The 24,507-nt window shown below is 57.4% G+C and overlaps 2 protein-coding genes across 6 annotated transcripts in view; one reads left to right on the plus strand and one right to left on the minus strand.

The window, feature by feature from the left end:
* ITGB4 (integrin subunit beta 4) overlaps positions 1-10,798 on the plus strand; it is a 30,409-nt gene extending 19,611 nt beyond the window's left edge. For 2 of the 5 annotated variants that reach the window (XM_055318716.1, XM_055318707.1), the window contains 15 exons: positions 1,483-1,687; positions 2,445-2,602; positions 2,981-3,161; positions 3,297-3,434; positions 5,288-5,470; positions 5,555-5,686; positions 6,779-6,985; positions 7,547-7,783; positions 7,919-8,077; positions 8,617-8,766; positions 9,330-9,518; positions 9,614-9,769; positions 9,850-10,011; positions 10,101-10,211; positions 10,333-10,798. In XM_055318716.1, coding sequence (XP_055174691.1) covers positions 1,483-1,687; positions 2,445-2,602; positions 2,981-3,161; positions 3,297-3,434; positions 5,288-5,470; positions 5,555-5,686; positions 6,779-6,985; positions 7,547-7,783; positions 7,919-8,077; positions 8,617-8,766; positions 9,330-9,518; positions 9,614-9,769; positions 9,850-10,011; positions 10,101-10,211; positions 10,333-10,472 — 2,508 coding nt within the window. In that variant the 3' untranslated portion in view covers positions 10,473-10,798. The remainder of the gene's footprint in view (positions 1-1,482; positions 1,688-2,444; positions 2,603-2,980; positions 3,162-3,296; positions 3,435-5,287; positions 5,471-5,554; positions 5,687-6,778; positions 6,986-7,546; positions 7,784-7,918; positions 8,078-8,616; positions 8,767-9,329; positions 9,519-9,613; positions 9,770-9,849; positions 10,012-10,100; positions 10,212-10,332) is intronic. The other 3 variants (XM_055318725.1, XM_055318730.1, XM_055318737.1) reach the window with 3 other exon arrangements.
* A 112-nt stretch (positions 10,799-10,910) lies between these two features.
* GALK1 (galactokinase 1) lies at positions 10,911-17,430 on the minus strand. Its single transcript, XM_055318750.1, has 8 exons — positions 17,205-17,430; positions 16,149-16,338; positions 15,592-15,711; positions 15,265-15,400; positions 14,947-15,128; positions 11,457-11,607; positions 11,195-11,357; positions 10,911-11,106 (listed from the first exon to the last, which is right to left on the minus strand). Exons 1-8 carry the CDS (start codon positions 17,367-17,369, stop codon positions 11,035-11,037), a joined length of 1,179 nt encoding a protein of 392 aa, XP_055174725.1. The 5' UTR covers positions 17,370-17,430; the 3' UTR covers positions 10,911-11,034.
* Between the last annotated feature and the right edge of the window lie 7,077 nt (positions 17,431-24,507).

Here is a 24,507-nt window from a genome sequence, read left to right on the forward strand (position 1 = left end):
GTTTGCCGAACTATTCCAAGTAAGTCGTAGACATCACATTGACTCTAAAGTTTCTGCCAGCGGGGATCCCTGGGTGGCGCAGTGGTTTGGCGCCTGCCTTTGGCCCAGGGTGCGATCCTGGAGACCCGGGATCGAATCCCACGTCGGGCTCCCGATGCATGGAGCCTGCTTCTCCCTCTGCCGGTGTCTCTGCCTCTCTCTCTCTCTCTGATGACTATCATAAATAAATAAAAATTAAAAACAAAATAATAATAATAATAAAGTTTCTGCCAGCACCTGCTGAGAACGAGGCTCTTCTACACAACTGTATCATTACGAACTTTAAGAAACCTCACAGTGTAGTATTACCTAATAATTGGTCCACATTCAGACTTCCCCTTGTTCACATCTATAGGTTTTTGTTTCGTTTTTTTTTTTTTTTTTTTTGGCCTCAGTCCAGAAACCAGTCAAGGATCTGGCCTTGCATTTTGTTGTGGGTCTGAAGCCTCCTTTGATCTAGTACAGTTCCCCCAGCGTTGAGTTTTGTGCCTTTGACGTTTGGAAATGTTCCCCCCAGGTCAGTGGTCTCGCAGGTAACTCCTGCTTTTCTTAGGCTTGCAGTGTTTCTGGGTTTGTTATACTTGAATTTGCCCCCTGCTGGGCCTGGACTTAAAATGTTGGCTTGCAGCGCCCCCTAGTGGTCTCTTGTGAGCAGAAGCGAGCCGCCCCCGCCCCTCTCAGTTGCAGGGTGGACCCCAACACGTTTGTAAGCATCCTGACCTCTCAGGAGAGCTCTGGGGCATTGAAAGAAGAAAGCTGGAGGGGAGCCTGGGTGGCTCAGGTTAAGCATCTGCCTTTGGCTCAGGTCATGATCCCGGTGTCCTGGGATCAAGCCCACGGCTGGCTCCCTGCTCAGCGGGGAGCCTGCTCCTCTCTCTCCCTCTGTCTTCTCCCTACCCTACCCTGCTTGGATTCTCTCTCTCTCTCTCTCTCTCTCTCTCTCAAGTAAATAAATAAAATCTTAAAAAAAAAAAAAAAAGCAAGCAAGCATGCTGGCAATGATAGGAGGCCCCCTACCCAGGAAGCAGGGCCTGGGGCCTGGTGGGATCCCAGACTTCAGAGCCACGATGCAGGAGGGAGGAACTTCCTGGGTAGAGCCTACCTGTGTAGGGCTCTCTCTGTCTGCTGTACATCCCCATCTCTGAGCCTTGGTTCAAATCTCAGCTCTATCACAACTACCCGGTGAACTTGGGTAAGTTTCTCTACCTCTGTGTGCCTCGGTTATCTGTAAAATGGAGACAGTAATAGCTGCACCTCACATTGCTGTGAGGGTCAAATGAGCTAATATTTGTAAAGTGCTTGGTGCACAGGTGGTGCTATAGAAACACGAGCCATTTCGTGTCCACATGGGATGGTCTCTGCTGTAATATGAGGTTGGGGTGGGGCGCTTGGTGTGATTCAGTCCCCTGGTCTGGCCTGACCCTGACCCCTTCCCACTCCCAGGACTATATCCCCGCAGAGGGTGACCTACTCTTCCAACCTGGGGAGACCTGGAAGGAGCTGCAGGTGAAGCTCCTGGAGCTGCAGGAGATGGATGCCCTCCTGCGGGGCGGCCAGACCCGCCGCTTCCACATTCAACTCAGCAACCCCAAGTTTGGGGCCCGCCTGGGCCAGCCCCACTTAGCCACCGTTGTCATTGGGGAACGAGGTACGCAGAGCCTGGGGTGTGCTTGAGCAGGTACAGAGCAGGGGGCTGGGGGCCTCTCCACTGAGGCTGCCAGTCTTGGCAAGAAAAAATACAGGTTGCCCAGTGAAATCTGGACTTCAGATAGTCAAGGAACAGTTGTATATAAGTCTGTCCCATGCAACAGTTGTGATATACTTATCCTATTGTTATTTATCTTAAATTCTGGCTGAACTACAGGCCCTGCATTTTATCTGGCAACTGTGCTCTCAACCTGAGAGGGTGGAGTCACGTCATGGCTACCCAGCCTGCTGGCAGCACCATGAACCCCACTGCTAGGCCTTAGCCCTTTGACTTGAGCCTCAGTTCCAGCTAAAATGCAGGTGTTTCCTAAAGAGTGCAACCAGTTTTTATGGGTCCTTAGCCTCCAGTATGGCGGTGTCTGTGAGCAGCCCCCGCCAGAGGTTTGCTGAGAAGATAGGAGAGGAGGGAGGATTCTCAGGGTAGAGGGGAGGAGGGGGTGCATACGGACAAATGTTCGAACACCTGGAACATTCCCTTGGCTGCCAAGGGAGAAAGAAGGCCAGACCAATTCCCTCCTCCTTCTCATTCCTCCAGAATGGGTGGGCAGCTGTCAGTGGAGTGCTGGTGGGGAAGTGTTTGGCCCCGAGGGTTTAATTGAATCTCCGGAGCCCCCTGGTGGTGAGGGTGGATTCTTGCCTCAGTCAAAGGGGCGCGGGTGGCTGAGCTGGCTGCTCCACTTGGCCTTGGTCCACTACAGATGAACTGGACAGGAACTTCACAAGCCAGATGCTGTCATCCTTCCCATCCCACCATGGTGACCTGGGTGCCCCCCAGAACCCTAATGCCAAGGCTGCCGGGTCCCGGAAAATCCACTTCAACTGGCTGCCCCCTCCTGGCAAGCCAGCAGGGTACAGGGTAAGGTGGGAGGCAACGAGGGAGGTGGATGGGGAGGCCTGGTACCCACTGGGGACATGGGCCACCTGAGGTCAGAGGGCCTCTGAGGGGGCGGAGAGGGTATGCTCCACCCTAGGGGGCCAAGCATAGGTGGACAGGGGCTCCCCTATCTGCCTGGGGAAGAGGGAGGACCCATCCCTGAAGTTTTCAGACATTTGCCCTCCTTCCTGGAATGTGGCCCCCTCCACTCATCCAGGAGACACCCCAGTTCTGCCCCAGGCCTACTGTGTGAACCTGGCAGGTCCCCAACCCCTCTGTGTTCCATCTGTGCAGAGGGAACAATAAGAGAAGCTCTGGCACTTGCCGCTCCCCACTGACCAATTCCTCCCCCGGGGGCAGGTGAAGTACTGGATCCAGGGTGACTCTGAGTCCGAAGCCCACCTGCTTGACAGCAAAGTGCCCTCAGTGGAGCTCACCAACCTGTACCCATATTGCGACTATGAGATGAAGGTGTGCGCCTATGGGGCCCAGGGCGAGGGCCCGTACAGCTCCTTGGTGTCCTGCCGCACGCAGCAGGAAGGTGAGGCTTCACCACCTCTGTCCCTGAGCTACCCTGATGCCAGCCTGCCCAATCTGACCCCTCACCTGCAGAACCCCGCCCTCCCCCTGCAGCTGCTGACAGCTTTCTTCTTGTATGGCCCCCTTCCTCCCGCAGTGCCCAGCGAACCGGGGCGGCTGGCCTTCAATGTCGTCTCCTCTACGGTGACCCAGCTGAGCTGGGGTGAGCCGGCTGAGACCAACGGCGAGATCACGGCCTATGAGGTCTGCTACGGCTTGGTCAACGAGGACAACCGTAAGGACCTGGACACCCCACCCCCCAACCCCTGGGGACAGCAGGAAGGGGAGGGGGCAAAGAGCAGGAGGGAAGCCATGCCACCCAGGTCAGTGGATGAACCACAGATGTCCGGTTCCCTGAGGCATCGTGAGATTTGCGGTCAGGTTTGGGCTAACCTCATCCCAAGACCAAGCCCAGAAGCTCACAGGGCAGGGGGGGGAATGGGAGGCGTGAGTTGGATGTGTGGTGAGCTCACAAGTCCAGGAGTGCCTTCCCATACAGCCAACCAGGGTGGCTCATTTCTACACGGTTCTCTTAGGGCCAAAGTAGATTTACCAGATTTAGCAAATTGGGGATATCCTGAATTTCAGATAATAATTTTTTTTAGTACGGCTCGTGTAACATTTTATCTGGTAGCCACGAGGCCAGAGTGCCTGGAAGCACTGTTTGTTCCCAGTCTTGGAAGGGAGGGAACGGTGGGCAGCTTTGCCAATTGCCAAGATGAGAAAGTGAGGGAAATGAGTTCCATATCTCACCTGGTGCAGGGGCCTCCTCCTCGTGCCCTCACTTCTTCTTGGTCAGTCCCAGGGATGGGGAGCTCACCACCTCATACGACCTCTGGACCTTGACATGGGTCAGGCTTAGCACTCCCGGGGTGGCCCAACAGGGCAAAGGACAGCAAGATCATTCTAGACTTCGGGCTCATTGCTCTTTACCAGACAAGCAGACCACATACAACCTCGGCAGCCGCATCACCCCTTGGGCACATTCTGGGTTTATAACACCTGGTTCACCCATGACCACTATTAGGAAGTGTCCTCTGACCCTGCCTTTAATCCCAGGAGTGATATGTATCCTATCGAAAATTCATCTTCGATCATCTTAGGCATGGCTTCAGGCTGCTGAGGTCTCAGCTATGTGCTGGATGGCCTTTCTGGATGAAGGCATCAGCACTTTGGTGGGTGCCCCCTCCCCCTCTCTCACTAGGTAACAAGATGTGAGGGGTGAGCCGAGAATCAGTGCCCATCTTGGCAGCTAGAAACCTCCCCCAGGTTGATGGGCCTCCATAAGTCCATTCTTTTTAAGCATGGGTGTTATTAGGTATCATCTTCCAGAACCCTCCCTGGGACCTCTTTGGAGACTGGGACCTTCTGTGGCCTCCAGTCTTTTGTGCCTTCTCTGGTTTCCAGAAGGCTTCAACATGGCAGCCTTCCCATTGTATCTGGGCCTAGACACCATAACTTGCTCTTAACAGGAGCCACTTTCTCCTTTCTCCCAGGGCTGTGTGTCTGCCCTTCTAGACGTGAGCGCAGGAGAGTTGCTTGGCTTCTGCCCTCTGCTGACCTGACACTGCTGGGCCTTCCTGCACACCCTTCACTCCTCCCCAACTCCCTTAGCTCTCACGAAACACAGCTTTCCTGAGCCCACCCTCTGCTCCAGGCCTTGCTCCTATGACCCCATGGCAGCTGTGCTGGGTGCTGGGATGGCTCTGCTTTCAGCACTTGGGGTTTGGTTGTGGACAATGAGGCACAGGCAGCCTTACCACTAGAGCGCACACCTTGGGTGCAGGCACCCTGGATGCAAGACCATGTACCAATCAATAGAGGTGACAGTGGGGCCACCTCGAGCCCTGTCCTGGCTCTGCCAATTAAGGATGAGCCCTTCGGAGAGTTGGTGACACTTCTTTGAATGCCTTGCCCAGGTTCTCAGGGGCTTGGCACGCCCTGGGAATTCCATAGCTGCTTGCCCCCTGCCTTGTTCCTGTGCTCTGTCTGGGAAGTAAAGGGCTGAGCACCAGGCTGCCACATCAGAGGCGGGGCTGGGCCAGGCAGGAACCTCGAATGACCCATGAGGTGCTCTCCCTGCCTCAGGACCCATCGGGCCCATGAAGAAGGTGTTGGTGGACAGTCCCAAGAAGCGAATGCTGCTCATTGAGAACCTGCGGGAGTCCCAGCCATACCGCTACACGGTGAAGGCGCGCAATGGGGCAGGCTGGGGGCCCGAGCGGGAGGCCATCATCAACCTGGCCACCCAGCCCAAGCGGCCCATGTCCAGTGAGTGGGGGGGGGGGGCAGGGGGGATAGGGGAGGACAGGAGGCCGAATCTGGGGCTCTGGCTCACTCCTTCCCACTCCACAGTCCCCATCATCCCGGACATCCCCATTGTGGACGCCCAGTGTGGGGAAGACTATGAGAGCTTCCTCATGTACAGTGATGACGTTCTACGCTCCCCTACTGGCAGCCAGAGGCCTAGCGTCTCCGATGACACTGGTGAGTGGGTCTGGGATCCCTGAGAGGAAGCCCCAGGTAGGAGGCGGGGCTGTCACTGGGGTCCAGAGAAAGCAAAGCTGCCAGAGCCTACCATCTGGCAGCACCTTATTGGCATTGGGTACCAAGGGGACAAAGCTAACGTGGCCCACATGCAGTCGTGTGCACGTCTGTGTAGAAGAGCAGGCAAAGACTTGCTTGGGAGTGGGTACACGCAGGGTTGTGTACACGGGACCATATGGAAACACAGCCTCGCACTGGAAGGCTGTGTCACGGAGCCAGGACAGTCAGGCCACCTCCCAGGAACAAGGCTATGTGGGAGGAGGCAAGCATGGCCCAGGAGTCCAGAGCTGCCACCTGGCCTGTCCCCAGTCCTGCTCCTCCTCCCTCCTGATTCCCCACAGTGTGGGATAAAGGGCCCTCGACTGGACTCCCTGGCATCAGTTTTAGCTCTGGCTCCACTGCGGGCCACCACACGAACTGCTCACCCTCTCTGTGCCTCAGTTTCCTGATCTATATGTAAAACAAGAAACCGATCATAGAATGCCAGGAGTCAGCATCCTCCAGGATTTCTTTCTTCCGTCCATGCCTTGAGAGGGCTTGGGCTTAAGGAACCCAAGTCCAAGGGTCCTGGGGGGTTTGTCGGTCTGAGAGAAAGAACAGGAGGTAAGGATCAGGTGCCCAAACTCAGCTGCTAACACTACCTGTGCTAACACTACCTGTGGCTTCTGGAACTGTCCGGGGGAGGCAGGCAGGGCAGAGAGCACTCTCTCCAGTACACAGATAGGAAACGGAGGCTCCAGGCAGGAGACCTCACAGCTGGTGACAGAGCCAGGGCCACCCCTGGGGGCCCGGTCCTCAGCAGCTGCAGCCCGGGCTGCCCTGGCTCACACGGAGGGGCCCCTCTTCCACCTCGCGGGCCGCGCCTGTCGCCTGCTCCGCGACCACGCGGCCCGCCCGCTCCCCCTCGCCCCCCGGCCCCGCGCACTAGGATCCCGAGAGCCCGAGGAGCGGCTCGCTCGCTGGCCCCCGCCCCGCCGCCGCCCGCGCCCGCGCCCGCCGGCGGTGCCAACGCGGCCCTTCGTTGTTCCCAAGGCGGCGGCTGGAAGTTCGAGCCCCTGCTGGGGGAGGAGCTGGACCTGCGGCGCATCACGTGGCGGCTGCCCCCGGAGCTCATCCCGCGCCTGTCGGCCAGCAGCGGGCGCTCCTCCGACGGCGAGGCGCCCCGCGGCCCCCCGGACCACAGCGCCGACGCGGGCGCGGGCGGGGAGGGTGGCGGCGCCACCCCCGGGCCCCCCGGAGGTGACGGGCCTGCCCGCGCGCCCTGACCCCGCACCCCGTGGGCTGCTCGCTTGCTGCCTGGGTCCGCCCGGTGGCCAGGCTGCCCATCAAGGCCCCGGCTGAGCCTGGGGAGGTGCCACCGCGCAGGCGGACCCCCAGGGCAGGCAGTCGGGATGTCCTCAAAACGCACAACGTCAGAAATCTGTTGAGCCCAGGGGCAGGCCCTCGTACCCAAGGAGACCCCTCAGAGGCCTGAAGGGACACGAGGGCAGGCATTTGGGCTCCCCCCCCCCCAAGGCAGGGCTAACCGCGAGGGCAGTAGGCATCAGAGGTGCTCAGACCAACGGCGCTGGCATCCTGAGGGCCAAGGGACACAGGCGGCAGGAGCCTGTGTGGCCCCTCGGGCTCGGCCAGGAACATTGAGCCTCTGTCCCTAGTGGGCCAAGGGAGGCTGCTTTTCTTTGTGCCAAGGCCACCCCCCAGAAAATAGGTAATCCTAGAAATTCCCAGGGCCACAGCCTGCCCCATGGGGCTCTGGGTCCGGTACAGGTCTGTGCCAGTGACGCTGCTCTCCTCCTGCAGAGCATCTGGTGAACGGACGGATGGACTTTGCCTTCCCGGGCAGCGCCAACTCCCTGCACAGGATGACTGTGGCCAACACTGCCTACGGGACCCACCTGAGCCCACACGTGTCCCACCGGGTGCTGAGTACATCCTCCACCCTCACGCGGGACTACCACTCGCTGACCCGCACAGAACACTCCCACTCTGCCACGCTGCCCAGAGACTACTCCACCCTCACCTCCCTCTCCTCCCACAGTGAGTGTCTGCAACCAGCCCTGCCTCCCCCGACGCTTCCTCTCCAGCCCCGGGAGGCTCAGGGTGCTGGCCCCGCTGCCCATCCTCCAGCACACACACTTCCTGCCCTCTCACTCCTGTTTTGTCCTGCCATAGGCCTCCCTCCCATCTGGGAAGAAGGGAGGAGCAGGCTTCCGCTGTCCTGGGCCCTGGGGCCCCTGAGTCGGGCCCAGATGAAGGGGTTCCCTCCCTCTGGGAACTCACGAGACACTATAATCCTGGCTGGGCAGACAGCAGCGCCCTTTCGGGGCCCAGGTAGTACAGGGGTGGCCATGCTGTTGTGTCTCCACAGCTGTCCTGCTCCATCTGTCACCCATCTGCTCATTGCAGTCACTGCCCGAACCCAGCACCTTACCCCTCATTCCATCCCCATCACTGCTGATGCCTAATATGGCCACTGTCCTTTGGGGGGGGTGCTGGGCTGGGGGAGGAGAGGCAGCAGGCTGTGTGGGGGACCTGGACAGGGGTGGCCATGCTGTTGTGTCTCCACAGCTGTCCTGCTCCATCTGTCACCCATCTGCTCATTGCAGTCACTGCCCGAACCCAGCACCTTACCCCTCATTCCATCCCCATCACTGCTGATGCCTAATATGGCCATTGTCCCTTGGGGGGGGTGCTGGGCTGGGGGAGGAGAGGCAGCAGGCTGTGTGGGGGACCTGGACAGGGTGTTGCAGGGGGAGTGAGCTGCCAGGCCAGCAGTCGGCAAAGACGAGACAGCCGCAGGTCAGGGGACAGAGGCAGCATTCCTGCCCAGAGACCCTGGACACAAACTGACCAGAGCCTCCTGTCTTCAGACTCCCGCTTGGCCCCGAGTTTGCCCAACACACCCACCCGCCTGGTGTTCTCAGCACTGGGACCCACATCTCTGAAAGTGAGCTGGCAGGAGCCACAGTGTGAGCAGGTGCTGCAGGGCTACAGCGTGGAGTACCAGCTGCTGAACGGCGGTGAGGCTCAGCTGCTGCTGGCGGCTGTGGGGCGACGCCTTGCAAGGCTGGGCCCTGTGTTGGGACTCATGGGAGCATCCAGCCAGATAGGAATCCACCCAAGCCCCTGGAACAGGACAATCCCCACCAGACCTTCTGAGGGTCTCACTCCCATGCTCCTCACTACCTCGGCTCTCCTGAGTCCTCATCCAGCCCCTGGGCCTCTCTCCTGGTCACTCTCTCTGCTACATTTTGCCTAACAAGGCTTCCCTGGCTTAGGGACCCAGGGCCTCTGCTGGCCTGGGAGATACCTTTGTGGGAGCTGGGAAGTGGTGCTTCCCTGGGAAGACAAACTCACAGCAGCTTGACTTGGGCCCATAAACAGCCAGAACGGAGGTGGGATTTTAGGCTCCACTTATCCTCGTAGTGTACATCCTAAACAACCAACCATAGCATACCAGGCTGATCCCACCTGTTCCCAAACCACAGCTAATCCTGGTGAGTGACAACCAGGTCTTGGTGGCAGCCTAGGGAAGGGGTGGGAATCACACTGCTCCATTGTCTCCCCCCACCTCCATCCCTAGGGGAGCTGTATCGGCTCAACATCCCTAACCCTAGCCAGACTTCAGTGGTGGTGGAAGACCTTCTGCCCAACCATTCCTACCTGTTCCGCGTGCGGGCCCAGAGCCAGGAAGGCTGGGGCCCAGAACGCGAGGGCGTCATCACCATTGAGTCCCAGGTGCACCCCCAGAGTCCGCTCTGCCCCCTGCCAGGTGAGCTGCATCCCCACCCCATGGCTTCCCCCCCCGACCCCCCGTGATGTCTCCTACTCACCCACACACCGACACTCTTGCTCTGCTGCCTGCAGGCTCCCCCTTCACTTTGAGCACACCCAGTGCCCCAGGCCCACTGGTGTTTACTGCCCTGAGCCCAGACTCCCTGCAGTTGAGCTGGGAGCGGCCACGCAGGCCTGAAGGGAACATCCTTGGCTACGTGGTGACCTGTGAGATGGCCCATGGAGGAGGTACTCTGCCCCCAGGTCAGGGGTGGCCAGGGGAGAGGTAGAAGGGAGCCACACACACTAAAGGCATCTTCCCTATCCAGAACCAGCCACATTCCTGGTGGATGGGGACAGCCCCGAGAGCCGGCTGACCGTGCCAGGCCTCAGTGAGAACGTGCCCTACAAATTCAAGGTACAGGCCAGGACCACCGAGGGCTGTGGGCCAGAGCGTGAGGGCATCATCACCATTGAGTCCCAGGATGGAGGTACGCTGCCTCGCCCCTTCCTGACTCCTACCCCTTCTCTGGCCGCATCACTCGGCACCAACCCTGACTGGCCTCTCTATCCACACCAGGCCCTTTCCCACAACTGGGCAGCCACCTCGGACTCGTCCAGCACCCACTGCCAGGCGAGTACAGCAGCATCACCACCACCCACACCAGTACAACTGAACCCTTCCTACTGGGTGAGCTGCTGGGCAAGGGATCTGGCTCTCCTGCAGGGGGGAGGGGGGTGATGACGAAGAGCTCACAGGGCTCGGGAAGCAGGGGCCTAAGCAGAGTCCTTCAGTGTTTCTTCTGCTGTAGATGGACTGACCCTGGGGTCCCAGCGCCTGGAAGCAAGTGGCTCCCTCACCCGCCACGTGACTCAGGAGTTTGTGAGCCGGACACTAACCACCAGTGGCACCCTCAGTACCCAGGTGGACCAGCAGTTCTTCCAGACCTGATCCCCACCACCACCCTTACCCAACAGTGTGCTGGAACCTGGGTCCCCACTCTGCTTCCTCTCCCTGGCTCTGCCTCAGCTACTCCATTCTTGGATCCCCCTCCCCCCGCAGCCCAGCGCACCCACAATCGGATCACAGGACCAGCAACTCTGGCTACAGAGCAGAGGGAAGGTGTCCTCTGGGGGGGCATGAAGGAAGCAGAAGGCCCTTCTGGCTGCAACTCCCCTACCCCAGGCCCCAGCCCATTTGTGAGTAACCAAGGAGTGGGCACCCATGTGACAAGGGCCCAGCTTTGTTTGGCACTTAATAAAAGATTTTGCTACGGCTTGGCTCTGCCCTGTCTGTTCCTCCAGGGAGTGCCTGCGCAGAGCAGGGCAGCGGTCCTGACACACTTCTCTGATACCCAAGCACACACCCACCTCTAGAGGCAGGCGGGTATCATGGTGGGAGGCACAAGTTTATTGAGCACCCAGATGTAAGGGCAGATGCCAGAGGCCCGGAGCTTCGTGACTTGCTGCCTGGCAGGCCCCCTGCCCAGCAGGTGCTATCCCAGGGGAGTGCCTCACCAGTGCAGCACCTTGGCACCATCGGCTGCCTGAGAGAGGTAGAAGGTGGCGGTACCACTGTACTGCTCCTACGGGAGAGGCAGGTGGGGTCTAAGCATGGCAGGGCCCTGGGAACCCGTCTCCATCCCTCCTACCCCCGGGCACCCACCCACCCACCTGTATGTGCTGCATGACCTGGGAAGTGAAGGCGGCTTCCAGCAGGGTCACAGTGCAGCCGCCAAAGCCACCACCAGTCATGCGGCTGCCGTAAACCCCAGGTGCTGAAAGCGCAGCCTCCACGAGCTGGTCCAGCTCGGGACAGCTCACCTCGTAGTCATCCCTGCAGAGAGGACACAGGAGAGGGTGGGCCTAGGACAGGCCCCACCCTGCCCTAGGCTCCACCTGCGCCCAGGCTCCACAGGCACCCAGGCGTCCTCACCTGAGCGAGTGGTGACTCTCTACCATGAGGCGACCAAAGGCTCTGTAGTCTCCACGGCATAGGGCAGCTGCCGCCTGGGCCGTGCGCCGGATCTCACCTACCACGTGCCGTGCCCGCCGGAAGCCTTCCTTGCTCACCAGCTCTCTGCCCGCTGAGGAAGGAAAGGGGTCAGCAGACCCGCCACCCACCACCTCTGAGCCCCTGCAGATGTGGGGATGGGGGCAGCAAGGCGGTGGGATCCTGATTGTGACAAAGCTGCAAATAGAACCTTGTGTTGGTGACTAAGGTTCAAGGCCTCCCCTCCTTGAATATAAAATGGGGCACCCGTGTCACTTCGAGTGCGGTAAGCATGGAGTGAGAGAACACATGGGGAGCTCCCATCCCGGCAGGGTGCCTGGTGCACAGCAGGAACCCCATCAGCAGCAGGGTAAGCTCCAGACTCTTGTTGTTTCCGAGGTGAGGGAGATACGTGCTGCCTTCAAGAGCCCACGGCAGAACAAGAGGGAGACGTCCTCCCACCGCTGTTTACACCGGGCATCAGTGCAGCCTCCAGGGGCTGGGGTTCTAGAATTGGGGGACAGCCCAGGCAAAGGTCAAGAGGCAGGGCATAGGGCACGCCAGGAGCAGGCTGTCCCGCTGGCTAACGCTAAGGTGGGGAGAGCAAGTTGAGTGGATGATGACACTCTGCGTGCCAGGGGGCTCTGCTACTTCATTCTGGGTGCCACAGAGGTTTGGGAGCGGGGACAGGCTGGAGCTGAGCTCCAGTGGATAAAATCGACTGCCCTGGGTGGAGAGCCAGAGCTGGGAGAAGTGGGCACCAGGAGCCAGGCAGCAGCTGTTTTGCGCTCAAAATACAAGGGGCCTAATGTCAGGGAGGAAGGGATGGAGGGGTCAGAGATCAGATATCAAAGTGGGAGGGGCAACAGTGAGGACAAGGGGTGATGGGGGTGATGGAAGTCTCAAACCCGAGTGACAAGGGTTAAGAAATAACAGGCAAGGGGAAGTCAGCAGGGGAAGCCTACAGGGGAGGCGGGATGAGGAGTTCCACCGGGAATCAGGTGGAGGCTCTAGGACTGCAGGCAGAAATGAGGGTAGGCCCCAGCCGGGAGAGCAAGGGGCTGCAGGCTCCAATCTGAGTCCTAGGTAGAGCAGTGGTGGCCAGTGCTGTGCGCTGAGGATGAAGCCTGGGGCAGGCACACGCACACGCAGAGAACCAGAGGTGTGAGCAAGCAGGGCCAGTGGCCGCTCATGGGGAGGGAGTGCAAGCTGTTGGTGTGTTGGGGGTGTGTGTGGGGGGGGACCCTGGGAGAGGCTGCTGTGTCTGGTGGCTGGGGAAGGGGGTGGGCCAACTGAGAATATTGAGAAATGAACATAGATGACAAAATGGGGGCCATTAAGCATTATGTCTTCTTCCAAAATTGGTACAGGAAAAGAGACTCAATTTTAGAAGGGAAGAGAAACTGTCCATGTTTCCAAGCAGAAGGGGAAGAGCCAGGCAGAAGACAGGAAGGAGGCAAAGTAGGGCTTCTGGCACAGGACACTCTGAAGAAGGCAGAGGGCGGCACTGGTCTGCAGGTAGGGGAGACCCCCAAGGACTGGTGGGAAAGGGGTGCAGTGGAGAGGAGGGAGAGCCACAGTGTTCCAGCGTGAAAACCTCTGCCAAGGTCACCTACAAAGAGCAGGTGGGACAGGTCTGAACCTGACAGTTCACCAATGAGAGGGACCAGACAGTCCTACAGAGCTGGCCAGTGTCCCTGCAATGGGCACTCGCACACTGCCAGGGAGGGCACAACTCCCAATGCCAGCAGCCCGTCCCCGAGGCTGAGAGTACAGGCTAGGGGGCCAACCTGGCTGGTTCAAGTTTCAGAACTGCCACTTACTATGGATCCCTCATCTAAAACAGAGAGAAGAGGGGGCCCCTGGGTGGGTCTGCTGGTTGAGCGTCTGCCTTTAGCTCAGGTCATGATTGTGGGCTCCTGGGGTCGAGTCTCACATCAGCTCCCCACAGGGAGCCTGCCTCTCCCTCTGCTTATGTCTCTGCCTCTCTCCGTGTGTCTCTCATGAATAAACAAATAAATAATCTTTTAAAAATGAATAAATCAAAATAGTATCCTCTCCACAGAGTAAGGGAGAATGAAGCGATATTGATCTGACCTTCAAACTACTAAATATGCTATCTTCTTGGCCACATGTATCAATAACTTTTCAAATACATGTTTATCTTTTGCTCTGCAATCCTGCTCCTCAAAATCTAATCCTAAGAAAATAACAAGAGAGGGGCGCCTGGGGGGCTCAGACAGTTGAGTGTCTGCCTTAGGCTCAGATCATGATCTCAGGGTCCTGGGATGGAGCCCCATGTAGGGCTCCTTGCTCAGCCAGAAGTCTGCTTCTCCCTCTCCCTTTTTAAAATCTTAAAAAGGGCAGCCTGGGTAGCTCAGCGGTTGAGCATCTGCCTTTGGCTCAGGTCATAATCCCGGGGTCTTGGGATCGAGTCCCACGTCGGGCTCCCGGCATGAAGCCTGCTTCTCCCCCTGCCTGTCTCTGCCTGTGTCTCTCATGAATAAATAAATAAAATCTTTAAAAAGAGAAACAAGTGACAATACTACATCTACTAAACTTTGAAAATACAGATGTACAAAACATTGGAGGAAAATATGCTAAAATGTGAGCAGCAGCTATCTCTGGGTGCTGGTCTTATAGCTCATTTTATTCCTCTGTATTTTTCTCTACCTCCCATAGTGGCACCGTAATCTTAGTAGAAAAGCATAAGATTAAGGGGCGCCTAGGCAGCTCAGTTAGTTAAGCATCTGACTCTTGATTTCACCTCAGGTCTTGACCTCAGGGTTTTGAGTTCAAGGCCCGCACCGGACCCGACGCTGGGTGTGGAGCCTACTTTAAAAAAAAAAAAAAGGGGGGGGGGGATCCCTGGGTGGCGCAGCGGTTTAGCGCCTGCCTTTGGCCCAGGGCGCGATCCTGGAGACTCGGGATCGAATCCCATGTCAGGCTCCCGGTGCATGGAGCCTGCTTCTCCCTCTGCCTATGTCTCTGCCTCTCTCTCTCTCTCATTCTGTGTGACTATCATAAATAAATAAAAATTAAAAAAAAAAAAAAAAAAAGAAGAGGGATCCCTGGGTGGCGCAGCGGTTCGGCGCCTGCCTTTGGCCCAGGGCGCGATCCTGGAGACCCGGGATGGAATCCCACATCGGGCTCCCGATGCATGGAGCCTGCTTCTCCCTCTGCCTGTGTCTCTGCCTCTCTCTCTCTCTCTCTCTGTGTGACTATCATAAATTAAAAAAAAAAAAAAAGAAAAGAAAAAGAAAAACACTATTAAGATTTCAAGCAGCCCTGCTGAGGTTGGAGCCTTCAGTCTGCAGTGTTGGGGGTAGTGCGCAGAGTATAGCAGAGGCCCCTGGAGATGAGGGAGGACAAAGCAAGGTCAAGGCCACACGCAGGGCCCGGCAACCCCCCAGAATACCCAGCCAGCTCTCACCCTCCAGCTCCTCCAGCTGCACCTCCCGAAGGCTTTCCTTGCCCAATGCCCGGGCTACTTCTTCACACTGGCGCCGCCGCAGAGGGTACTCACTGGAGCCCAGGGAGTGGCGCACATTGGAGTTGGTGATGAGCACAGCCAACTTAGGCTCTGACAGTGGCACCAGGCTTGTCTCCAGGGACCTGGCACAGAGTTGGAGTGGGGAGATGACAAGCCCTTGGCGTGAGACAAGTGTCCGCTTGCCACACCGGGCAGTGGGCATGCTCCACCCAGAAACTCCTGATGATGAGGTGGGAGGGGGCGAGGGGAGCCCCTGACCTGCAGTCAATGAGCAGCGCGTGGCCTTCCTGCCCAAGCAGTGCGATGAGCTGGTCCATGATGCCACAGGGTACCCCTGCGAAGCTGTGCTCGGCCTGCTGACACACCTGAGCCCGGGCAGCTACTGACCCTGAGTCTGTGACACAGGGTGAGGTGGGGAGTCTGGTGCAGCCCAGGAGGGCGTGCGGGGGGTGGCGGGGAGGGGCAGCAGCAGCTCCAACAATACTCCAAGGAAATAGATTCCCACCCTCCTCCCGAAGCTCCAACCGCCAGCCAGGAAACCTCGGGAAAGGAGGGTTGGATTGGGGGCAGGGGTCTAGGAGGTACCTGGGCAGAGCTGCTGCAGGAAGGTGTACGTGGCCACTTCCAGGGATGCGGAGCTGGATAGCCCACCCCCCAGGGGCACTGAGCTGACCACCACTGCACTGAAGCCAGGGAGGGGGGCAGCTGGAAAGAATGGGTGGTGGTGAGATGGGCCGTATGGGCAGACAGGCCCACGAAGGGCATGTTTTCGGTATGAAGGGAGCCAACTACCTGGTAGCTCCTTTCGGGGATGCATCTCAATTGTCAGAGGCCACCTTGGTCCCACTACCCTTAAACCTCCCACCTGAGGTTCCTGGGACACAGTCTTCCTAACTCTTCTTTGGTTTACGGCGCTGGAGGCCAGCAGGCTAGGGTTTGAATCCTGGCTCCTCCAATCGTATAATGAACAGCTCAGGGCAAGTTCTGGAACCTCTCAGGATATCAGTCTCATTATCTGTACTACGGAGATACTCTTCCCTGCAAGCTACCCCGTGGTGGATTAGCTGAGCTAATGAGCTTTGTAGCTGAGAGGTGGTCCTCAGAGCACTAGTGTGAAGTTGACCCAGGCCGAGGCCCCATACCTGGGTAGTGCTGAATCACTCCCTTGACATAGTTGGCCCAGCGGGGGGTCCCAGGCTCCAGTGATCGCTGGGCTGTAGGCAGTGGAAACTGCAGCCGCCTGGGTTCATCAGCATCCTCAGAGGTGGTGAGGAGGGAGACAAGGCCATCTGCCCGGGGGCTGCCCACCAGCACGGTCACCAGCTCCAGTGCCTGGTGGGCAGGAGAGACAGGGAGTATGTAAAGCTTCTGTCCACCACCGACCAAGGGATGGGGCCATACTAAAGCTCTGAGGAATGAAAGGTTTCAGATTCCTTTTGAGGCGCGACAACAAAGAAACAGGGGGTGTCCTGGGGAAGAACCTGAGTGCTGAGTTGGCCCTGAGGGCTTGGATCCTGCCCCTGGGTCTTCAGGGGCAGGGCCAGTGCTGCAGAAGTATAGATCTGGACTCTGCCCTGAACATGGGCTCCCCAGCTGTGAGGCAACCAGGAGGAGAGCTCGAAAGGAAACGAGAATCAGAAGAGCTCCAACTGATGCCTTCCCATTTTGGGGGTCTCCGGCGCGCGGTACCCACTCACTTGCCAGGCTGCACCAAGTGGAAAGAGCCGCAGGCTGAGAGCTGGGAGGCCTGACTCTAATTGCGGCCCCACGACGACTAGCTCTGTGACCTCGGGCAGATCACTAGCCCTCTCTGGGCCTCAGTTTCCTCCTCTGTAAGCGGAGCCGGCTGGGCCAGGAGACCTAGGACTAGTTCCCCCAAAGCCTGCGGCTGGGGCTTCTGGAGAGCCCGAAGTGCCCTCTTCCGCATGCTACGTCGGGGCCCCACAAGCTGATGGTGAGGATGGGCGGTCCACAGAGGGCAGGCTAGAGCCAAGAGGCGTCGGCACACCCCCTCCGAGCTACTTCCTCGCGGGTCCCCCGCTTCCTCCGTTCCACCGTGGGAAATACCCGGCCCCGGGCCTCTCCCACGCGCCGGCGCCCCCAGACTCCGGGGCGGCCGCGCCACATCCACGCAGGGGCAGGCACCCCCCCGGCGCCTCGGCCGGCCCTGCCCCGGGGCGCCCCTCCCGGCCCCTCACCATGGGCAGCACCAGGCCCTGGTTGTAGTCCGTGTGCTCCCCGATCAGGTTGACCCGGCCCGGCGCCGACACCGCCAGCTCGGGCTCGGCCCCGAACTCCTCCCGGAAAGCTCTGCGGGCCTCGGCCAGCAGCTCCCCGGCCCGGGGCGGGCTCGAAGCGGCCATGACGCTCGCCCTGCAGCGCGGCCCGGTCGGCGCGGGATGCTCGGGGCGGGGCCGCGCGGGGGCGGTGCGCATTCCTGAGCGCGCCCCCCGCCCCCGCCCCCGCCCCCGCCCCCGCCGCGCCGCGCCGCCCCGCCCCGCCCCCCGGCCCAGCCACCTGCCGGGCGCGCGCCGCCGCGTCCCCGCACCCCCCACGCCCCCGCCGCGCCGGGGCGGCGGACTTCGGGCAAGACCGGCGGGTGCCCCCTCGAGGGGGACCGGGGGCACTGCAGGATCCGGGCTGGCCTTGCGTGGTGGCGCCCCGGTCCCCGCTACCCACCCGGGCCGGCCCTGCACCCGCCCGCAGTCGGAGCGGCGCGGACCTGGGTTTCCCAAAGGGCTCTCCTAGGTCCTAGAGCCCTGCCTCCGTGAGAGGTCATCAGACCCTGATCTGATCCCGGGGCTCTGAGAGGTTGGCCTAGCAAGCGATGTAAACGGAGATAAAAGAAAGCCAAGTTTGGTGGTGATCAGGGAGTCGCTTTCTCCGGGCTCCTGAGCTCGACTGGCCCCGCCGGCATAGCTGTTAGCGAGGGAAGACTGAAAAAAGGGGGGCCTTGGACAGCACCGGGCCCAGCCTTTCCTGGGGGGGGGGGCGGGGACCAATGGCAGCAATCCCCCTAAGGTGGGACTGTTGGCCTCAGCAGGTGCTTCCTTGGTCCCTCCCGAGCCTTGGACCCAGAGCCTGACACTCACTTACCACGTCCTCTTTCACCAGCCTGCATCCTGAACCTTTAAGCTGGCCCCAACCCCTGCCTGGACCCCTGTCCACAGTTGCACCTATATGAAAACCCCGGAGTAGAAATCCTGAAATGTAAGCAGCCTCTTTGGGACAAGGGTGAAGGCTTTGTAGAGAGGTGTAGCCAGAGATAGAGCTTGGGGTCTGCTCAGGGGTTGGCCCAAAATGCAGCTCTGATATTCTTATTGTGATGAGGACACAGTAATGTATAGACTTGTTGAATCATATAGTTGAAGCACATAACACTATGTCATTTACACTTCACTTTTTAAAAATGCAGCTCTGGAAACTTCTAGAAATAAATATAGGGGTAAATCTTCAGGACCTGGCTGAGGTAGTGGCTTTTCTTGTTGTTGTTGTCGTCGTTGTTTAAAGATTTTATTTATTAGAAAGAGAGCATAGGCAAGGGAGAGAGGCAGAGAGAGAAGCAGGCTCCCCACTAAACAGGGAACCCGATACAGGGCTCGATCCCAGGACCCCAGGATCACAACCCAAGCCCAAAGCAACTGAGCCACCCAGGTGCCCCAGCAGTGGCTCCTTAGACATGACACCAAAAGCACAAGACACAAAAGAAAAACGGATAAGTTGTAGTTCATCAAAATAAACTACTTTTGTGGCCTCAGAGGACACCATCAAGAAAGTGAAAAGACAACCCACAGAACCGGAGAAAATATTTTCAAATCATATATTTAATGACCTTGTATCAAGAATATATAAAGAACTCTTACAACTCAAAAAAGACAAATAATTAGGGATCCCTGGGTGGCTCAGCGGTTCAGCGCCTGCCTTTGGCCCAGGGCGCGATCCTGGAGTCCAGGGATCGAGTTCCGCATCGGGCTCCCGGCATGGTGCCTGCTTCTCCCTCTGCCTGTGTCTCATATATATATTAAGATTTTATTTATTTATTCATGAGAAACACACACAGAGAGAGGCAGAGACACAGACAGAGGGAGAAGCAGGGTCCATGCAGGGAGCCCGATGTGGGACTCGATCCTGGGTCCCCAGGATCACACCCTGGGCCGAAGGCAGGCACTAAACCGCTGAGCCACCCAAGGATCCCCCTCAAATAAATAAAATCTTTAAAAAAAATTTTAAACCTGAGCCACTCAGGTTCCCCCCCAAAATAAATAAATCTTAAAAAAAAAAAAAAACTTTGGGAAATACAACAATTCCAAATTTCATCTGATGGCTTGCTACTTTTGAGCACTCCTCAGTAAAGCATTTTTTGGCACAGACAAAACAAAACAAGACAATGAGTGGCTCCTGGGGCTGGTTGAAATGGAATTAAACTCACAAACCATGCCTTCCAATGGGCACCACTCTTGGAGCAGTGTGGGACGAAGCAACCACTTCTCTGTGAATCCTCTATCTACCTGAGCTCTGACATCCAACGGTCCTGAGCCCAAATCTCTGTCTTGACTATCTGTGATCTGAGATCTGTGTGATTTTGGCAGATAATTGGACCTTTCTGACCTCTCAGCTGTAAGATAGGGCTAGTGATTCCTGTTATAAAATAACTCAATGAGCTCATCTTCATATAGGGCCTGGCCCAGCAGCTGGCACTTCGTAAACACAGAGTAAATGTCTGCTATTACTATCAGTCATCCATTAATTCAACAGACATCACTGGACTCTCCTGTGCAATTGGCCGGATAAGAGCCCCAGGCTCTCATGCTCTGGGCGAGAGGAAGACACAATCTGGCCCCCTGGGGCTAAGTGCTCTGCTGGAGGAGGAAAGAGCTTTCTGAGTAAAGAGAGAGAGGAGGAGTCCTAATCCCTGTAAAGCCTATACTCCTTTTATTTCTATTGTTTCAGTTTGATTGAAAACACATCCATTTGCCCCATGTTTGTCCTTGGTGTTGTTTTAGTTGTTCTTGGAGAACCGGGTTTCACCAGGGGGCCTGCTCCTGTTTGCTCACTGATGAACTCTGAAACATTGATTTTATTTGGAAGATGTGTTTACTCTCAGTTTTTTAATCCCGTGTAGCATGTTACATGAAATTTGTCCAGCAGGAAGTCTGTCTCTGACCTTTGACACTCCCTCCCATTTTCCTGGCCAGATAAAATGGGATTGGGGTGGGTGGGGCAGGGGTTTAGAGACGACACTTTAATGCGGACACTGCATCCCAAGGTCTGTCCTCTTCTCTGCTGGCTGAAAAACTCGCTAGTATCAGCACAGCCAGAGCCAACTGTCACGCAGGACTGAGGCATCATGATAGAATTCCCAGGGTCACCCACCACGGGGATACACTATCCAGTGATGGAAGATCCACCATACTGGCCAGAAGCCCAGTGACTGAGGCAGCCGAGAGGTTGCTGATGCACAAGCGGGTTATAGTGAGGCCTGGCTCCTGACTGAGGACTGGCATTCTAGAAGTTCCTCTTCTTGGGACGCCTGGCTGGCTCAGCAGTTGAGTGCTTGCCTTTGGCCCAGGGAATGATCCTGGAGTCCCGGAATCGAGTCAGGCATCGGGCTCCCTGCATGGAGCTTCCTTCTCTCTCTGTCTCTCATGAATAAATAAAAATATAAAAAAAAATAATAATAAAAGTGACTCTTCTCTACTGGAGTCTGTCTATCCTTGTGTCCAGTTCTTAGCCCTTGGATCCTCCCTGCTAGACCCAGGTTTTCTTCATGCAATTGAGGTCTCTGGGCTCCCTGTAGCTCTGACTGCTTGTTGCAATCACAGCCTGGCTCCCCGACGGGACCTGGGTGCACATCTTCCATGCTAATATCTATAGACACCTTCTCCGAAAACGTTTGCTTTCTGCAGATGGCCCATCCTCTCGCTCATTCTGGGAGATGCTTTTCTGGTTCTTCCCAGAGGGTTGACCTATCTCCTGATTTGGACCCCCTTGGCCCTTCTGTAATATTCATGATAATAGCTTCTGTAATACGGATAATACTGATATGGAGCTTGCAGTTGCCTGTACTGCAGTGCTGGTTGTTTATTCCCAGGCTGTGTTCTGATTGGCCAGTGCCCTTTACTTCCGTTGTCAAATACTTTTAGTCACCAGGCTTTGCACAGATTATTTCATAAATCCTTGCAAGCCTATTAGGTAGTAACTGTTTTTATTCCCCTTTTTATAGATAGGGAGGCACAGATGGGTAAAGGAACTCATCCAAATGGGACAGCTGGGCCTCAAACCTGAGCCTCGCTGCCCCTGAGCCTGCCCTCTCAGTCACCACCTGGTCCCCCGGAGCATCCTGACCGGCTTCAGCTCCTGCATACTAAGGTGTGAAGACAGAAAGCTCAGATTCAAATAAGGGATTGGGTGAGAGGGGGCGGGTAGCTGCTCTCTGAAGCCACAGCAGCCCATTTCTACATGGAACACTCCTGATTCAGAAGCTAGGCCAGTAACCAAAGCTCTTGGGAATTGGGCTGATTCTTCTTTGCCACCCATGCCAGGAGCAGATCCAGCCAGCTGTGCTATGGGGCTGCCAGAGCCATCCAGGTTGCTCAGCAGACAAGTCCGGAGCCTCTGCTGTGTGCCAGGCATGACTCCAAAAGCAGGCAGGGCTCAGGCCTTGCTTCAGAGTGCCAGGAGCTTCTTGTTCCTCCCTGGCCTCAGATGCTCCTGCTTGGAGGAGCCAGCTTCAGGCATTGTGTTTATTTGGTGCCCTCACCATGTCCCCAAAGTTCCTGCCCGTCAGGCTGATGACCACCATGCCAATGGCCAGGGAGAAATCCAGACTCACAGGATGCAGGGGACAGTGTAGGGCCACAGTCATGTCTTCTTGCACCTCGCACTGGTCACTGCAGCTGGTCCAGGCCTCCAGGCTGTAGTGGGTGGGCATGAGGACTGAGACTGCCCAAAGGTACGGTGCTGGGGAGGGGGAGGGCTGCAGGCTGGAGCAAGACCCTCAGGCCTATGGTGCCTGGGCCTTGGAACCAACCCCCTCCTTTCCCTCTGCTGATGCTCTTGGCTCAGTACCAAGCAGTGAGGAGCTTAGGGGAAAGGTCCCGAGGCCCAGTATGTCCAACAGAGAAGGCAGAAGGGAAGCGGGGGCTCACGGAGCCCGGGTACCACCTCCACAGGGAAGTGCATGGTCCCTCACACACCCCTCCACAAAAGGCCACCTAAAGCCCCCTAAGCCCACCAGCCTGCCTTCCCGGAGCCCTTCTGGTCGGTAGTATTGGTGGTCTGAGATGGGCTTCTCCTTTTCTGCCCACCCTCCATTACTGTGTGCATTCCAGACCTGCAGCTTTCAGAACAAGAGCTGGCAGCTGCTGGAGGGAAGACCCAGACCCTGGCACCCTTTCCAAGTCATATGTGACCTTATAACCAACCCCTCCAGGGACCACAGCCTTACCAAAGCCCCCTCTCCTTGGTAGAGGGAGTGACTGCAGAACTCTTCGCTTCCTCCATGGGGAAGGGTGATGGTGTGTGAGGAGGGTCCTCTGGTCAGGGGAGAAGGCTAAGAAATGCTGTTCCCAGGTGTGCCTGACTGACTATCCTGGCCCCTGGCAGAAGCTGGGCATCATGCTCAGGTAAGGACCCCAGAACAGGCAGGGGCACATGACAGAGAAGTCCCATGAGTCTGCTTGGAACAACAGTGGTGTGTGGGTGGGACCCCTCACTGCCAGGGGCTACTGGGCAGTTAGCAGAGCCCCTGCGAACAGGCACCTCCAGGAGGGGACGTCAGGCTCTGGCCCTGCCTCACGGCACAACCCTCTACATATAAACTCAAAGCTGTCCCAGCTGCACCCACCTCGACCAACAGCCTTGCTCATTCCCCACACGTGCTGACAAAGGGGTCAGGGAGCCAAAAGGCCAGCCCACCTGGCTCAAGAGGGTACTTTCAGCCTTCTCCCTGGGGCTGGTGTAGAATTTGGGTTAGCAGCCTGGGCAGGCAGTTGGCTCTTCCTTCCTTCCCCTAGCCCTGCCCTCAGGAAGGCAGCTGGAAGGCCAGCTGTTTGTGCTGAAGTTCCTGGCCAAAAGCCATGCCCAGCTGGATGGACATCCCTGAGCCATGGGACCACAGGGGCAGATGGGACCACCACTGGGCTGAAGGAAGGAAGAGGATGTGGGGCCCAGACAAGGCCCAGCCAGTTCAGCTGTGTTCTTCTATCCCTGCCCAGGGCGTGACTGAGGGACATAGGCTGTGATCGCCTCAGTGAGGTGACTATGAAGTGCTTCCAACCCAAGGGATGGGGAAGTAGGGTGGGGACCGGATGTGCAGGGTGGAGACTCAAGACTCTCATGCCTGGGGGACCACAGCACCGCCAGTGAGACAACAGCTGCAGATGGGTGTGGTGACAACCGTACACCTCGCCCTTCTCTGAAGCAGCTAGGCTGACCATAGGTCTGAGGCTCTGATCTCCGGCCCTGGGCTGTTTATAGGCTGGCCCCATCCTTCAGTAACTGAAGGGCAAACCTGTTTCCTGCCAACACAATGGCAGACAGCTAACTGGCCTGTGTCTGCCCTCTACTACCCCACCTGAAAGTGATTCAGCAGGGCCTGCTTTCCAACTGCTGCACAGACCCCAGGCCCAATGCCTGACACCAGGCAAGCAGCAGTGCTTGCAAGGAGCCAAGAAGGGGGAACCCTGGAGAGACCACTGTTCAGAGACAGCTGAAAAATGGCTGAGGAAATGAATGAGTGGGAAAGAGTATATATTTCCAGTCCAGCTAGGGGGCTCAGAGCTCGTTCCCCTACACTGAGACATCAGTTGGGAGGCAGCAGAGGCCCCTAAGGGGTTGGGGAGGCCTGGCAAGGGGCATGGGGTGGCCCTTGCAGGCCTCTCCCAGACCTGCTCTTCCTTCTTTCTGGGGGTGTGATGGAGCCCAGTAAAGTCTATATAAGGCAGATCTCTGGAAATACGCCGTTTGAAGCGCTTGCCTCCCTAGGTTCCTTTGATACCACCTTAAATTTTGTAAATAGGATGTAATTTCTATGTGTTGCTTAGATCATCCAGTCTACACACTGAACTGAACAGTTTGGGGATGAAGCAAGATACTGCACCGACCCAGCAGCATGGGGCCACAGGTCCACGATTACTTTAAGTGTAACTTGCCAAGCAAGGGAAAGGGGGAGTGAAAGGGGAGACAGGACAAACAAATGTGGAGGGAGAGCAATGGTGGCCACACTCACTGAAGGTGGACCTGGCTCATGGCCAACAATTTACAACCACCTTGGCCCTTCAACTACCTTCTGAAGGGCACAGGACAAGGGCAATGGCTTGCTTCAGAATCTCCTGGTAACCGAACAGAGCCCAAGTCAAGTCCACTGATAGTCAAGAAATGCACTAATACACAGGTTCAACAGGCATCACCTGCCACTATCCTGAGCAAACTGTGACACCTATCACCTTTCAGAATAAGGGTCCTGTCACTACTGAATTCACTTCCCCCACCCCCAGCAAA

Source organism: Nyctereutes procyonoides, unplaced genomic scaffold (genome assembly GCF_905146905.1).
Source record: "Nyctereutes procyonoides isolate TBG_1078 unplaced genomic scaffold, NYPRO_anot_genome, whole genome shotgun sequence".
Classification (NCBI taxonomy): Eukaryota; Metazoa; Chordata; class Mammalia; order Carnivora; family Canidae; genus Nyctereutes; species Nyctereutes procyonoides.